A 14,072-nucleotide genomic window follows, 5' to 3' on the forward strand; every position below is an offset into this window, starting at 1 on the left:
TATGTTTATAGAGAGGCAAACGGTGTCGCTGACTGAATTGCCTCTTTCGCTGCTCATCACTCTGAAAAGTTTATTTGGACGAACTACGTATCTGCGCCAAACCTCCTGTATAGCCTTCTATTTTCTGATTTTGTAGGTTGTATTCATACTCGTAGGGTGTGAGCCGCCGTTGTGCTAAAAAAAAGCTTATTTCAATGCTGAACATGCGTCGAAGGAGGCTAATTTTGGGGTATCTTGGCAATGATGTTAGTTGTGAGCTTCACGTGGACTCAGTTCTTCCTTGAGAATTTAATCTTCTGCGGACGCAATAGGTTTAGATTATGTTCCTGGTTTTTAGGCGAAGGCAGTGACGTGCCATTTTATGTTTTATCGTTTCTTACTGTTATTTATTTTGTTTTACTTTCCATCTATTATAAAAAGAAAAATAATAAATAAATAAATAAAATGATCAGATACACCAAATGGAACACGACGATTTCAATGTATCCACTGGATCGGATACACCAAACACAAGATAACGCCACAAGGATATCCACGACACGTAGCTATCGTGCCCCAATTTATTTGAAGGAATCGATCGGTGGAGCTCGACAGGAGAAGGGAAATGGCGGTGGGGCTGGAGGGATTGGAGGGTCTGATCTTGGAGACCATCCTCTCCAAGCTCGAACCTGTAGTTGTCACCACTGTCGCCTGCGTCTCTACCAAGCTGAGGGCCGCCGCCTCCGAGGACGCGCTCTGGCGCCACTTCTGCACCCGCGATCTCGGCCTCGACGCCCCCCTCGACCCCGACGGCAACCCTTGCCCATCCTTCAAGGTATCTCCCTCTCCTTCTCTTCTTTCCGAGCTCAGTTTCGACGGATTCCTCTATATGGTCCTCGATTGTGTTGTCGATCGCTCCTGATGTCTCTCTTTTCAGTAGGTGGGGAGGGGGAATGGGTGGGGATGAAGAGGGATGATGGGGGGACGGCATGGTAGGGTTTTCTGGGGGGAAGTTAGCGACTTGGGGTTTGAATTTAAGAGAGATGGGATCTTTTTTTTTGAGAAATTTGTGTTTTTGGCTGAGAAGGGAGAAAAGGAAAAAAGGAAGGGTTTTTCCTTTGGAGATAATTCGGAAATGGGATCCAAATCCTAGAAATGGGGGAAGAAAGGGGAAAGTGTAAGATAAGTTGAGAACTCATTCTACATATTTATTTATGTATTTGGTACTAAATGATGCATAAAGAGATAAATATTCTAAAGAGCAAGAATTAGCAGGAAGAGGCGAAAAAGAAAAGAAAAAAAAATGCAGCTATAACTTATAAGGAACAAAAAGGAAAGTTGGATCAGATTGATTTTGAATATTCGTAGGTGAGGAAACGAAGTTGCTGGAATTTTGAACATTAAACTTCTTGATTTCTGCATAAAGTTTTGAAATTTAAGTGAGTTGCTTTGCTTTTCTCAAATTATAGTTGTGCTTAACCTAATCAAGGATGCTCTCCAATGACCCCACTTTTGATCACGCATTTATGGGTGGAAATATATATGTGAAGAGTTCTGTGACATACTTGGCGGCCAAAAAGAACAGCTGTGATCCTGAGTGTTTTAAATTTCTTAGATCTTAAAAAAAAATGAGCACAGACCTGCTGCATGTTGTCATGATATACAATAGGCAACAATGAGCAGCATAGCATTACCCATCCATATCCAGCTCAACCCATCTGTTAACTATGGAGTTGATTACAATTCTGAAAACTTTTTGATTGTTTTGCCAACATCTTTCGTGCCCTGAGGACATGCAGCTTGAATAGCACTTCTGAAGAGATAATGTAAACAAAGTCTGGTTTCTTTATTCCACTTGCAATGCTGGATATATCTTTCTTCCTTTCTTTGCTCTTGCAATCATATGCAAGTATCTGATAATTATAAATGTATAACTATTTTGCAGGCTGCATATAAGATTTGGTTTCGATCATTTGGTAGGTACCCCTTGCCTCTAGTAAAGAGAGCCAAACAATGTTGGGTTTCAATCAAGAGTTGGATGGCTGTAAATTATCCAGAAGCCCATGATACTTTGAGGAAAGGTGCATCTGAAGCTGAAATAAAATGGGCAGAGGAATCGCTAGGGGTAAAATTACCTGTGCCAACAAGGGTCATGTTTCAATTTTGTGATGGTCAGCAGACGATGTCTGAAGATCCATCTGAGGGAAAACGTCTGGCCTCTTTGGGGATTATAGGAGGCTATGAGTTTTATGACCATTATGTAAATGTGCACTTGTTACCTCTAAAGCAGATTGTTGCATATACTAAAATATTTTCCAGAAGGCTAGGTTTTCCAACCAGGTCGAAGTATATTATCTTGGCAGCTTCATATTATTCAGGGAAGTACTTTTTCCTTAATTGTGCTGATGGCCAACTTTATGTTGGCACGAAGAATCTGATGACTGATGGAGAAATGTTGCCATGTGTACCACAAGAATTGATAAACCCAATGCTTGATGCTGGTAATCATGTGCCACAAGATGCATTGCTGTTGTGGTTGGAAGAGCATTCCAGGCGTCTGCATAGTGGTGTAATTTGCCTTCGTGGAGAAAGATCATTTCGAAGTATCAGCTTATATCCTGAGCTACCTCCATTATGTTCTGTTGCAGTGACTAATGGGGTTCAGGTATGAAAAACTCATTTTGTTTCATCGCAGCCTGTATTTGTGATTTTTATGGCAATATTCTTAGAGCATCCTTGATTATCTGCAATATCTTAATGTAATATATGATTACAATGGCATTTGCCTTAAACGATATTCACGTGAGATCTGTTTCCCAGTTGTTTGCTTGTCAAGTCATAGGTTGTCCGCTTGCCGTATTATAATTTTGTCATTCCTAGCTCAACGCTTGTTCCAAGATCTGAATTTTGGCCAAAAAAGAAAAAGAAAAAGAAAAGAAAAGATGGTTAGTGGCTTTTAGGTGCAGTACAGAGTACTGTTGAGCCATACAGAACTGGGAAAGTTTGATATGGGTCAGCACCAAGAGACGTGCGGAGTGGTTTGCTTGTTTCTCAATGGTTACCACATGCCTAGAACTTGGAGTTGCTTGGCATGGACCTGCACCTAATAACCTGTTGTCAGGTTTTGACATTTTGTATGCCTCTCATAGCTACCTTTGTTTAGATTCCCTTTGCACAGGAAACCTCACAATCCTTTATTACTTGTTTAATTCATTAGATTTTAAGTTCTCTTGCAAGGAACTGTATTCTTCATAATCCTGGAATAATGAAACCTTTATCTGTTGCCATATGGATTTTTGCCTGATGTCTGAAGGTGCGTGCATCTGCTGTGTTTGTGCCGGAAGCATCTGATCTTAATGGAGGGGATCAAGAGTATTATTATTCTTACTCAATTCGGATGTCTCTCCTTCCTGAGGGATGCATGCTGGGTGGCATGTACTTCTCCTCATGCCAGCTCCATTCACGGCATTGGATTATCCGTTGCAGGGATATTGTTGTATCTGATGTGCATGGTGAAGCTGTAATAGGAAAGGTAGGCTTTGCCTTATTTTAGATGTCTTCTATGACACGGCACATAAGTTGACAAGATTTTAAGTTTGCATACCTTCAGTTTTTGTTGTGAGAGCAAGCAAAGGATCAATTAATGTTCATTTTTCACTGTTTGTGGCTGCAGTTTCCTCTCCTGTTCCCTGATAAGGAAGAGTTTGTCTATGAAAGTTGCACCCCCTTGCCAGGGGCTCCTGGATCTGTTGAGGGCTCTTTTACATTTGTTCCTGGCAGGTACTTAAATGAGCATATTACTTGTGTTACCCAAAAAGAATATTACATGTAATGGTTAAAGCTACCGATCCATGTCCTGTAGGAGGACATCTTAGAGTATCCCAATGAGCACGGTCATTCTTTATTTTTAATTGTCGATTTAAATTTATTATCTTCGTGTTATGCCAACAATACCTCATCTCGAATGATTATCTATTTCTTTGCCTTTAGGTTGAGGAAGCCTGAAGGGAAGCAGTTTGATGTGAAAGTGGCACCTTTCATTCTTGAAGAACCAAAGTACATCTTCTAATCAGTGAAGGCATGGTCTATAATTGCTATTCTGTGCAGACCTCTGCAGTATATGACTTTTTTCTTTGGGGGTATTCGCTTTAGTATGAGTTGTTTATTTGACTATATTGTCTTTTTTTTTTGACCCAAATCATGTTGTTCATGCAAGATACCAATTGAAACATGAAAATTGCATGAGGTATATCCTGGTCGTCCGATTGAGATTAATTGAAACAGATGGGGGACAATGTGACTGCCAGGAGTCCAGCATGGCATTGCAGTGTTTATGGTAGTTTTTTATTTAACAAGCTAGGTTTTATGTATATAATCATCTTGTGCATTTGGACTTAAAGCAGGCTGCACAGAATTCTGAAAGCAGGTGATGTTCTGAAACTTTTCAATATTGTTCTTGGAAATATGTTGCTATCAATTGATCATGAAAGCTTTTTCGAAGTAATCCATGAAGCTGTGAGTAGGAATTAGCTAATCTGTTTTTATGCAGCCATGCTATCATAGGTTTGTGTGCCTAGCAGATGATAAAGCATTTCCACCAGAGCCAGCTGAATCAGCTGAGTAGGAATGGGTAATGTAGCACTTCTAATATCATATCTGAACCATTTGAAATCTAAACCAACATTTCTATAGAGGTGGCTTGACTCCAAAATGGCATGAGAAACCGGAGAAGAGGTCATAAAGTCTTTTTCTATTTTTTTTTTTGAGAGAGACTGGGAAGTCCTACCCACACTAATTTTCTAGCTTCAAACTTTTGTAAATAAACCATCCAAGAATCAAATCCAAAATCTTTAGTTACTAAGCAAAGGTTTATAACGTCTAGAGAAGATGCCTTATACTTCACATAAAACTTTGTGCAAGGCTGAAGCGGCATAATATGATAAATGGAGTATCTTCAAAGGTGGGCATGAGGCAATCAATTAATCCAGGTAGCTCGACTATGTCTCCAGGTTGTCTCTAGTATATAAACTTGATCAAGCACGGTCCCAAGTTAATTGAGCCAAGCTTGAGCTTGATTGAAAACCCTACATCATGAGGCTTGAAATAGAATGGATGCAAAACAACAACACAAATACATCGTTTGTTGAAATAGATCCAACATCTAACATTCTGAATATATAATTCAAGTTTAACGATTTAATTAGCATATTATTTGAATTGTTGAAATCAAGTTACATTTAATCTAGAACTGAGCTACAATTCTACGCAGAACTAATCTTGAAATGAGCTTGGTATGAGTTTAAGATAATGTTGGCTCTATTTGATTATCAAGCTGGTCAAAAATAACTTTGTGTTTCTCTTGATTAGCAATTAGACTCGATTAAGATCGATCAATTAATAAAGATCCAAGCTTGATGCCAAATTTCAAGTTCAAAATTAATTTCAAGCCAAACTTGGACCGTGCTCGGTCAAGTTCGACCCGATTACAATCTAACTGTGTTTAAATCTCCATATCGATAAACTAGTGATTTCATTCTAACAGACTTTTAATAGCCAAGAGATAAAACTGCTATTAATTGCTATAACATTATAATAAATTACTATTTGATGAAATATTTGAGACTTATAAACAATATCATCTCAATACTATATTATAATAGATGTTATAGCCGTTGTAATAGAAAATGCAACAAAATTCGATGTGAAAGTATTATTATTAGTTGCTATAACATCAAAATAAATTATTATTTGAGAAATATTTTAGACTTCAAACAACCAACATCATTTTAATGCCAAGTTTAATAGCTATTATAGTCCTTATAATAGTAAATACAACAACACCCAGTGTACAAAGTACTTCATGGATAAGATGCCTCGAAACACATCATTACCATTTAATATATTATATGTTCATAAAATTCTTGGTAAGCATGTGCTTAACCTTCTAACCATGTGCTCATCTGGTAACTAAAACTAATCTATATTTAAAACTAACAGTATTAGGACCACTACAACTATCATTGTAATAATTTCTACATCCCCCTTTTACATTATATACATAATAATGTAGGAAAAAACCACTGTAACATGTTATTCAAAATTATAAAACTGATAGTTATTTTGACTTGTACTTTTATAAAAATAAAATTTTATATTAAAGATATATATTTTTCAAATTTCTTTTCATAAATGTGAATGAAAATAAACATTTTTTTGTTATTTTAAATATAATGTAAAATATTTGCAAAGCTGCTTTTGAGGTGTAAGGTGTTATATTGGGTTAAAATTTTGATATATAGTTTCGACTGAATAATACATCATCTAAAACATTACAACAAATTCAATTTTTTTTAAAAATAATAATATTAAATAAATAATCGATGAGCTTCTAATACTGCAGTCTATTAATTTAGTATAAATTTTTTTAGGTATATTTTTTATAAAATTATTAATTATTAGGAATCACAATGGATGGCATACCCATAAAATTTATTTTAGTTATGTACGGATTAATTCAAAAATTTACTCTCTGAATCCGTCCAAATTTGATAAAAATTTATTTTTTTTAAATTTTGTATAAATTTTTTTTGGATAAATTTTCGTATAAAATTATTACCTCTACTTTTGGTTTTCGGACCAACATTTCAAAAACCTCAAATTTCTTAAAATCCCCCTTGCTATAAATCTGCCTCTCTGTCCTCAGAAGCTTCTCTCTCCCGCGGTTGCTTCTTGCATGGGTCTTCCTCGTGCTTTTCTCTAATCCCTCTTGCCAACTCCGCGTTCCAGGACTCGCCTTTTTCTTTCCGATTCGATAAAAACCCTTCAACGCAATGCTCGATTCCTCCGAAATGGCGGTCTTCTGGGTGCTCTGGCAGCCCAGATCTTTGCATTTCTAGGGTTTCAGCCCTATTCTCTGCACTCCCTGTGAAAAATTCCGCTTTTGGAACTCAGCATCGACCGGAGAAGACTCGTTTTGACCGATTTCCGCTTCATTTCTTTGCTTCTTGGATTTTGGAGATTGGAGGTTAGTCTCAACAAATCCGCGTCTTTCTACTGTTTTGATTAGTGTTTTTTTGTAGCTGAGAAGTTTTTTTGTTAGGGGTTTTGCGGTTTTCTCGGTCGTGTTCTGTGAGAGAAACCCCTGATCATTGATCTTGAGGGTTTTAAGGTATCTCAGATCTGCCATTGCTAGGGTTTTGTAGTGTGGGTGCTCTGGTTCGTCTTGCTTATCTATCGGGAGTTAATATATTTGTGCTGCTTGAGGTTGGAAGATTTGTAGTTATGGAGAAGGATAAATCCCCAGTCCATGGAGGTGTTGGTGGCGGTGGTGGTGGTTTACCACCTCCATCGTCTCGGTATACTGTGTTTGCCTCACCATCCCGTAGCTTCCCTGTTAAATGCGAGGCCTCATCTTCTTCTTCTATTGCTGGGGCCGCTCCCGAGTCTGGCCATTTTAGTCGGGCAGCGGTGCCGGATGCCGGGCAGTTCAGTCATGATATAAGCGGAATGCCAGATTACCCACCAAGAAATGTCGGTCACCGGAGGGCTCAATCTGAGATTTTGAGCCTCCCTGATGATATTAGCTTTGACAGCGACCTTGGGGTTGTAGGGTCTGGTGAAGGCCCATCGCTGTCTGATGAGACTGAGGAAGACCCACTCTCTATGTACCTCGACATGGACAAGTTCACCTCGTTTTCTGAGACATCTGGGTTGGATTTGCCGGGGATTGAGACTTCAGTGACTGCACCAGCGCCTGCACCTAGTTTTCCTTGTCACACTGAAAATTCGGCCTCAGCTTCCAAAGAGAGGCCAAGGGTGAGGCACCAACATAGCCAATCTATGGATGGGTCTACAACGATCAAGCCAGAGATGCTGGCATCGGGCTCAGAAGGTCCATCTTTAGCGGAGACAAAGAAAGCCATGTCAGCTGCAAAGCTTGCTGATCTTACACTTGTTGATCCAAAGCGAGCAAAAAGGTTTGGTTCTTAAGAAAGACTTCTCTTTAAAATATTTAATTGGATAAACATTGTCATTTCATTTTTCCTTTGAGAATTGCAAAGTTAATTGCATCGAAAGAATGCATTATTATGGATTTTACAATGCAAATAAGTTCCCATTCTTATTCAGCATAGGATAGCAAGAAGAAGAATTGAAGTATTCAGAGAAGAGAATAATTTTAGATTTAATGGAGTTCTCAAAGAAAAGAATAATTTTAGACATCAGGATAGATCTATACCTAGGTTAGGAAGTTGCTAAACAGAAAAAGGATAATGGATCATATACTTGAATTCTATCTTATTAAGATTCATAATCCATTAAGTAAACTATAAAAATGATTTTTCTATCTCTAAAGCATCCGGGAACAAAACAAGTCAAGTATGAAGATTATAGGTCCTTGTGTTTCACTTCTCTTTAATTCCATAGGACCTCGTTTTTGGACAACTCCTCTCTGGGGACCTGAGCTAAGACTTTCTATGATTTTATGGTTTTGTTAGCTAACAACTGAAAGATAAATGAATGGAAAAAATTACGTTATACTTAATTAACGTAATCTGTAGGTTTTCCATGACTCAATGTATTATTAGGGATTTAGGATTACTTTCATGCGTAGCTTGATCGAGCATTTACCTGGCAGGTGGATTGTCTTGGACTAGATCAACAAGGTCTTAAATGCCTTGATCTTAATCTCTATGAAGTTTTATCTTACAATAGGAGGGAAGGGACCAGATATCTTCAAATTTGCTGAGTAAGACTAAAAAGAACACAACGGTTTTAGCTTAAATAATATTTCTTTTAGAGATTTCATGAGGGGTAATAGCAAGAGCTCTAGTTTTACCCACATCAAGGTTATTGATGGTGAGGGAAGAGTGCTTTGAAGGAAGTTAGATGAGGACATGATAGAAGAAGCTTTTGAAAGGAAGCACAGAAAGCTCTGAGCCTAATGGGTTCCACTACTTTCATACAAAAGTTTCGGCATGTTTGAGGAAGATGAGATGATGGGCACTCTAGAAATTTATTTTGGAATAGTTTACTTTTTATTGTCCTCATCCCCAAGTTAATGAATTTGTGGGTCTTATGATAATAGGTCCATTAGTTAATTAAAATAAATAATTCTCGAGTTAAGTGCTAGCAAGATGAAGCAAATGAAGTTTGGAAACATTACTTTTTGGGAACCAAAGTGCATTTTTATTAAGGCAAGCACATAGAAAACACTATTCTTATAATTTGTAAGTTCAATGAACCATGTAGATTTATTTATTTTTATTTTTTTAGGGGTAAGGGGGGATTGATTGGGTGAAAACAGTTTTCTTTGATAGGTGGAAGAAAGGCTTATGGGAATGTGATTTTGGAGTTCTTATAACTTGCTTGAATAGAATGAGTTTAAGCAAGGTGGATTAGGTGGAATATTAAGATGAAGCTATTCGTGTTTTAAAAGGTGGCTGCAATATGCAGCCGGTCAAGAGACTGCATAGTGCATATATGGGTACATATGCGGTTACTCTTTTTTAATTGTTTAAGAACAAAATATATTAAATATATAACAACAACAGCAAAAATGAAAGTAATTTTTTGATAAGCAATAATCATGTTAATAGCAATAACAACTAACAGTTACCACTTCCACTTAGTAATTAATACCTAACAGCAATAGTTATAATGTAATTAACATTAGTAACATTATTAAAACCTATATCTGTCCCACATGAAATCAACATCAAACACAACCATCATCTGAACCTGATTCATCTGCAGGGACTGTAGTGGTCCTAGAATGCTAATTGGGTTACATATGTAGTTCTGCTAAGAGTATGCATATGCAGCTACATGCACCGCATTTTAAAACACGGGAAGAAATGCAACAAGTATATTGTACCCTAAAAGTTTATTTGCTTCTTAAAGACTATTTTCTCTTTTTCTTGACTTTGATTGAGGTGATTATCAGTATCTTTTCCTTGAATATGCATTTCTTTCTTTGGACAAATATATGACTAACCTTAAGATGTACCGTATTTCTTTGGTTATGATGATATCTTACCCAAGCCTTTTGCCATCACATGCAAAGTTGTTTTTTAAACACGAAACTAAGTTGAGAAGGATTGCAAAATTGTAGATCTGGTTTGGCTCTATTCTGGCAGCAATATGTTCATTCTGGGCTTGTTTGGTTCGCGGGAAGCATTTTTCCTTATAGGAATATGATTCCTAGGAAGAGGATGTCTGAAAAAATACTTTTGGCATGTTTGGTTGACCATGAAAAAATGACAGATTTCTAGAGTGCTTATGTTTGGTTGACCATCCACTTTCCTAGAAAAGTTATGTATAATTCTTATTATACCCTTAATAAAAATTAGGTCTTTAATACTTTGGATCAAATAAGGATCCTTGATTTGATGCTTAGATTCACAAACCCGTCCCTCCTATATAAGATCAAGAAGGGCCTTTTTAGAAAAAATTAAAAATGTTTCGATTTCCGGATCACGGAAAAGTAACTTTTCCATGTTTCTCATGGGAAAGACTTTTTCATGAAACGTGGGAATCATATTCCCACGGGAATACAACTTTTGCGTCTCTCTCCTTTGAAAACTCCAACTAAACAAGAGGCATCTCTTTACTTTCTCATTGACCACACTTTCCCTCCTCTTTTCCTGCGAACCAAACGAGCCCTCTATCTATTTGTAATTTTGCACTGAGCCATTGATGCATCCTATATTGACAATCCCATTGGATCTTAACAATATTTCTTCTAAATCTGACGGTAGAGTAAACAACATCCAAGTACTTAGGATATCCATCCAGTCACTTCTTTCAGCTTGTTTATTTAAAATGTCTTACAGAAAAGGCCTGATTTCATAAAGCAGTCATGTGAGAGCCTTCATACTTGGATTATTATTGGAAATTACAAAATGGAGCACTAAGATCCAGCAATGTCAAAAAGTTAACAGAGATTGTATTTACCCTTTAATTTAATCTTTCTGCCAGCATTTGCTTAGTCTCCATGCTGATGTTACAAGTTTTCAGTAAAATCTTGGACGAGTTTTTTTTGCTTAAGCCAGCATTTCTTAAGCAGAAGCAATTTAGTCTATAGAATATATACATAAGTTTTCATATGCACTAATGATTGGCTTGTGCTTGCCATCACGCCAAATATTAGAAAGATGTATGATTTGCATTTCCAATTTTGGTTTTGGGCATTTTTTGTGCTCAAAGAGAGCTAGGTGACTTCGATAGTCTTAGTCCAATTTATGAGAATTTCATTGTATAAATAGAAGCGAAGAAATGGAAGATAAATCCAGATATGAGGCTTGTGATTACAATATGTTATTTGTGCAAGTTAATTTCTCATATAATCTTCAGATATAACCATTTCTATCTTCATGACATTATTATACAATTCCTTTTTTTTACATGGTCTTATATAACAAGTACTCTGGTGGAATATGATAGGATCTGGGCGAATAGGCAGTCAGCTGCTAGGTCAAAAGAAAGAAAGATGCGTTACATCTCAGAGCTTGAGCGAAAAGTGCAAACCCTGCAGACAGAAGCTACAACATTATCAGCTCAGTTGGCCATGTTACAGGTATTTTTATCCTACAAATCATGTAAATTGGGAGTTAGTAAGTCAGAAGGGTTCCTCTCTGTGAGTGCACATGCGATATTTATACTTCTTTTTTTTCTTTTCAGTGATGCATGATAAGAAGGTTGGTTAGCATACCTTATAAGATGTTTTATTTGTAGGCCCCTGCATATTGGAGCCTTCATACCCACATCAGGTCACAGACTAACTTTTCCACAAAACTTATGTCTTGATTCACTTCATATTTATAACTATACAAACAGCTAAAGTTTGTCTTCTATGTGTTATAAAGGGTTTTCTCTGAAACAATTCCTATGGATTCTTGACTTAGGTATTCCATCCTGCAATCAAGCTTGCAGGAAAAACTATGATGCTAGTTATTACCGAGAATTTGTTTCTTTCTATTTTTAAGTGGTGGTTCTCAACTTGCACATTGAAATATATGTTCTTCACACTGAGGAACCATTATTTTAAAGCGATAAGAGAAACTAATATGGAAACAGCTAGTGTAAAATGCAGATACTTAGGAGATAAGCAAAATACTGTCCTTGACATTTTTCCAATTCATCTTACTCTAAGCACTGTCTTGTAAGGATCCCCAAATGTTCCAAGTTCTATCTAAAGACCAAAAAAAGACAATGCTATGGTAATGATTAAAAAAAAGGTAGTAAGCTACGATAGTGATCATATGATGTTTGGAGTAAAGCATGTATTAGTAGTAAATCCGAATCAACACGCGCGCGCGTGCATACGCACACACAAGAGGACAAAGCTATGATAGTGATTAAGAAAAAGGACAAAGCTATGATACTGATGATATGATGTTGGAGTCAATCATGTATTAGTAAGGCACCAGAAGAGAAAAAGAAGCATGAAGCTATTACAGTGATAATATGATGTTGGAGTAGAATGTATTAGTAGTAAATCTGACTTCATCTGGTTTCCTGACAAATTTCCTTCACCCTAGTAATAATATTTCAGTAGCATTCTATTTTTATTAGCTTCCTATGGGAAATGAACATGGAATGCTTACAAAGGCTGACTAGTCATTCATTCAATCGGTCATGTTGGCTAATCTTGACAGAGAGACACTACTGGATTGACTGCTGAAAATAATGAGTTGAAGCTGCGTCTTCAGACCATGGAGCAGCAGGTTCACCTGCAAGATGGTAAGTTCCCAGCTTTACAACCTTAAACATTGTGCATATCTTCAGATTATCTCCTTACCAGATTTCCTTTTTTTTCTGAATGACTTACTAGAGTTCTTTCATCAATTTTAATATTCATACTATGTTGGCTTTTTTATCTATTATATGTAATATGTTATAGTGGTCCACGAAGACAATATCTGATGGCAGCAGCAAAGACAACGAAAAGAAAAAATGTTGTCAAGATTTAGATCTTTCTATGATTTATCAGCTTCATTACCTCATCTGATTTGTTGAAAGTTTTAAGAATTTTATCAAACTGGGAATGTGTGGCTTGGCTTCCATGCCCTACACCAGATAATGTCATTTGCTGAACTTTTTTTTTTTTTCCCAAATGCTTGGTGTAGCATTAAATGATGCTCTCAGAGAGGAGGTTCAGCGATTGAAAATTGCAACTGGGCAGGCAGTTCCTAGTGGTGGACAGATGATTAACTTTGGACCATCTTTTGGAGCCACTCAGCAATACTATCAGCACAATCCGGCAATGCAGTCACTTTTGGCTGCCCAGCAACTTCAGCAACTCCAAATCCATTCGCAGCATCTGCAACAAATGCATCTGCAACAGCACCAGCCTCAAGTCCAACAGCAACAGCAGCAGTCCCCGGCTGAGCTGAAAATGAAAGGAGTGATGACTTCTCAAAGAGAGAGCACTTCAGATAACAGCACTTCGCAGGAATGATTGATCAAAGGGAATATCCAGTAGTTTGGTTAGTTGGTGTTGAATATTCAGGTACCTATTGCAAATGCTTTTCTTGAAAGTACTTGGATGATGAAGATCTTTTAACAATCCACATTCGCTTGCTTTTTCGTCATGCTTCAGATAGACAATGCTATCTTTATGGGTAATGCCTTACTGTTAATAGCCCCACTTAAATTCTTGCTGAATTAGATTCAATAAATGTGGTGATTGCATAAGCTCGATGCTTTGTGACTAGAGTTACAGCCACCGTTTGCAACTCGTTGCAGTATACCGAGTGCCTGATCACCATTCAGATTCTCTTTTGAGGTGAGAGCATTCAGATTCGTTGTGCCGGACTGGTTGGTTTGTACCTTTGATTGCTCCTTGTTCTGGTGCTTTGGTGGTTATCGGCTCAATAATTTCACTCGCCATGTTAAAAGGGAAGTAGTGGTGCTGGTTTTGCATGTCTCAAATGTTTGCTTTTTGGTTGCGCCGGTGGCGGTGGGGGCAATTTGTGTTGGGCTAGATCATGTGCTACTTGGCTCCTTTTGAGTGTTTTGCCGCTGATGTTTGATGAATATAGACGGATAGCTTTTGAATTTAAAGATTCACTTCTGATTAAAATCAACCAGGA

The 14,072-nt window shown here is 37.3% G+C and overlaps 2 protein-coding genes across 2 annotated transcripts; both read left to right on the top strand.

The window, feature by feature from the left end:
* Positions 1-499: 499 nt before the first annotated feature.
* LOC103698386 (F-box protein SKIP16) lies at positions 500-4,456 on the top strand. The gene is made up of 5 exons (XM_008780385.4): positions 500-814; positions 1,925-2,644; positions 3,293-3,511; positions 3,653-3,759; positions 3,970-4,456. Exons 1-5 carry the CDS (start codon positions 605-607, stop codon positions 4,046-4,048), a joined length of 1,335 nt encoding a protein of 444 aa, XP_008778607.1. The 5' UTR covers positions 500-604; the 3' UTR covers positions 4,049-4,456.
* A 2,207-nt stretch (positions 4,457-6,663) lies between these two features.
* Positions 6,664-13,674, top strand: LOC103698388 (probable transcription factor PosF21). Its single transcript, XM_008780386.4, has 5 exons — positions 6,664-7,003; positions 7,079-7,955; positions 11,422-11,554; positions 12,636-12,720; positions 13,107-13,674. The coding sequence occupies exons 2-5, from the start codon at positions 7,261-7,263 to the stop codon at positions 13,436-13,438; spliced, it is 1,245 nt and encodes a 414-aa protein (XP_008778608.1). The 5' UTR covers positions 6,664-7,003; positions 7,079-7,260; the 3' UTR covers positions 13,439-13,674.
* Positions 13,675-14,072: the final 398 nt, after the last annotated feature.

This window comes from Phoenix dactylifera, chromosome 14, assembly GCF_009389715.1.
Source record: "Phoenix dactylifera cultivar Barhee BC4 chromosome 14, palm_55x_up_171113_PBpolish2nd_filt_p, whole genome shotgun sequence".
In the NCBI taxonomy this organism is placed as follows: Eukaryota; Viridiplantae; Streptophyta; class Magnoliopsida; order Arecales; family Arecaceae; genus Phoenix; species Phoenix dactylifera.

Bases quoted from the DNA above. Each gene is read 5' to 3' on its own strand.
- LOC103698388 (XM_008780386.4), top strand. From the start codon at position 7,261: ATGGAGAAGGATAAATCCCCAGTCCATGGAGGTGTTGGTGGCGGTGGT. The intron at 7,956-11,421 runs GTTTGGTTCTTA...GGAATATGATAG, and splicing joins GATCCAAAGCGAGCAAAAAG to GATCTGGGCGAATAGGCAGT. The intron at 11,555-12,635 runs GTATTTTTATCC...TAATCTTGACAG, and splicing joins CTCAGTTGGCCATGTTACAG to AGAGACACTACTGGATTGAC.
- LOC103698386 (XM_008780385.4), top strand. From the start codon at position 605: ATGGCGGTGGGGCTGGAGGGATTGGAGGGTCTGATCTTGGAGACCATC. The intron at 815-1,924 runs GTATCTCCCTCT...ACTATTTTGCAG, and splicing joins ACCCTTGCCCATCCTTCAAG to GCTGCATATAAGATTTGGTT. The intron at 3,760-3,969 runs GTACTTAAATGA...CTTTGCCTTTAG, and splicing joins TTTACATTTGTTCCTGGCAG to GTTGAGGAAGCCTGAAGGGA.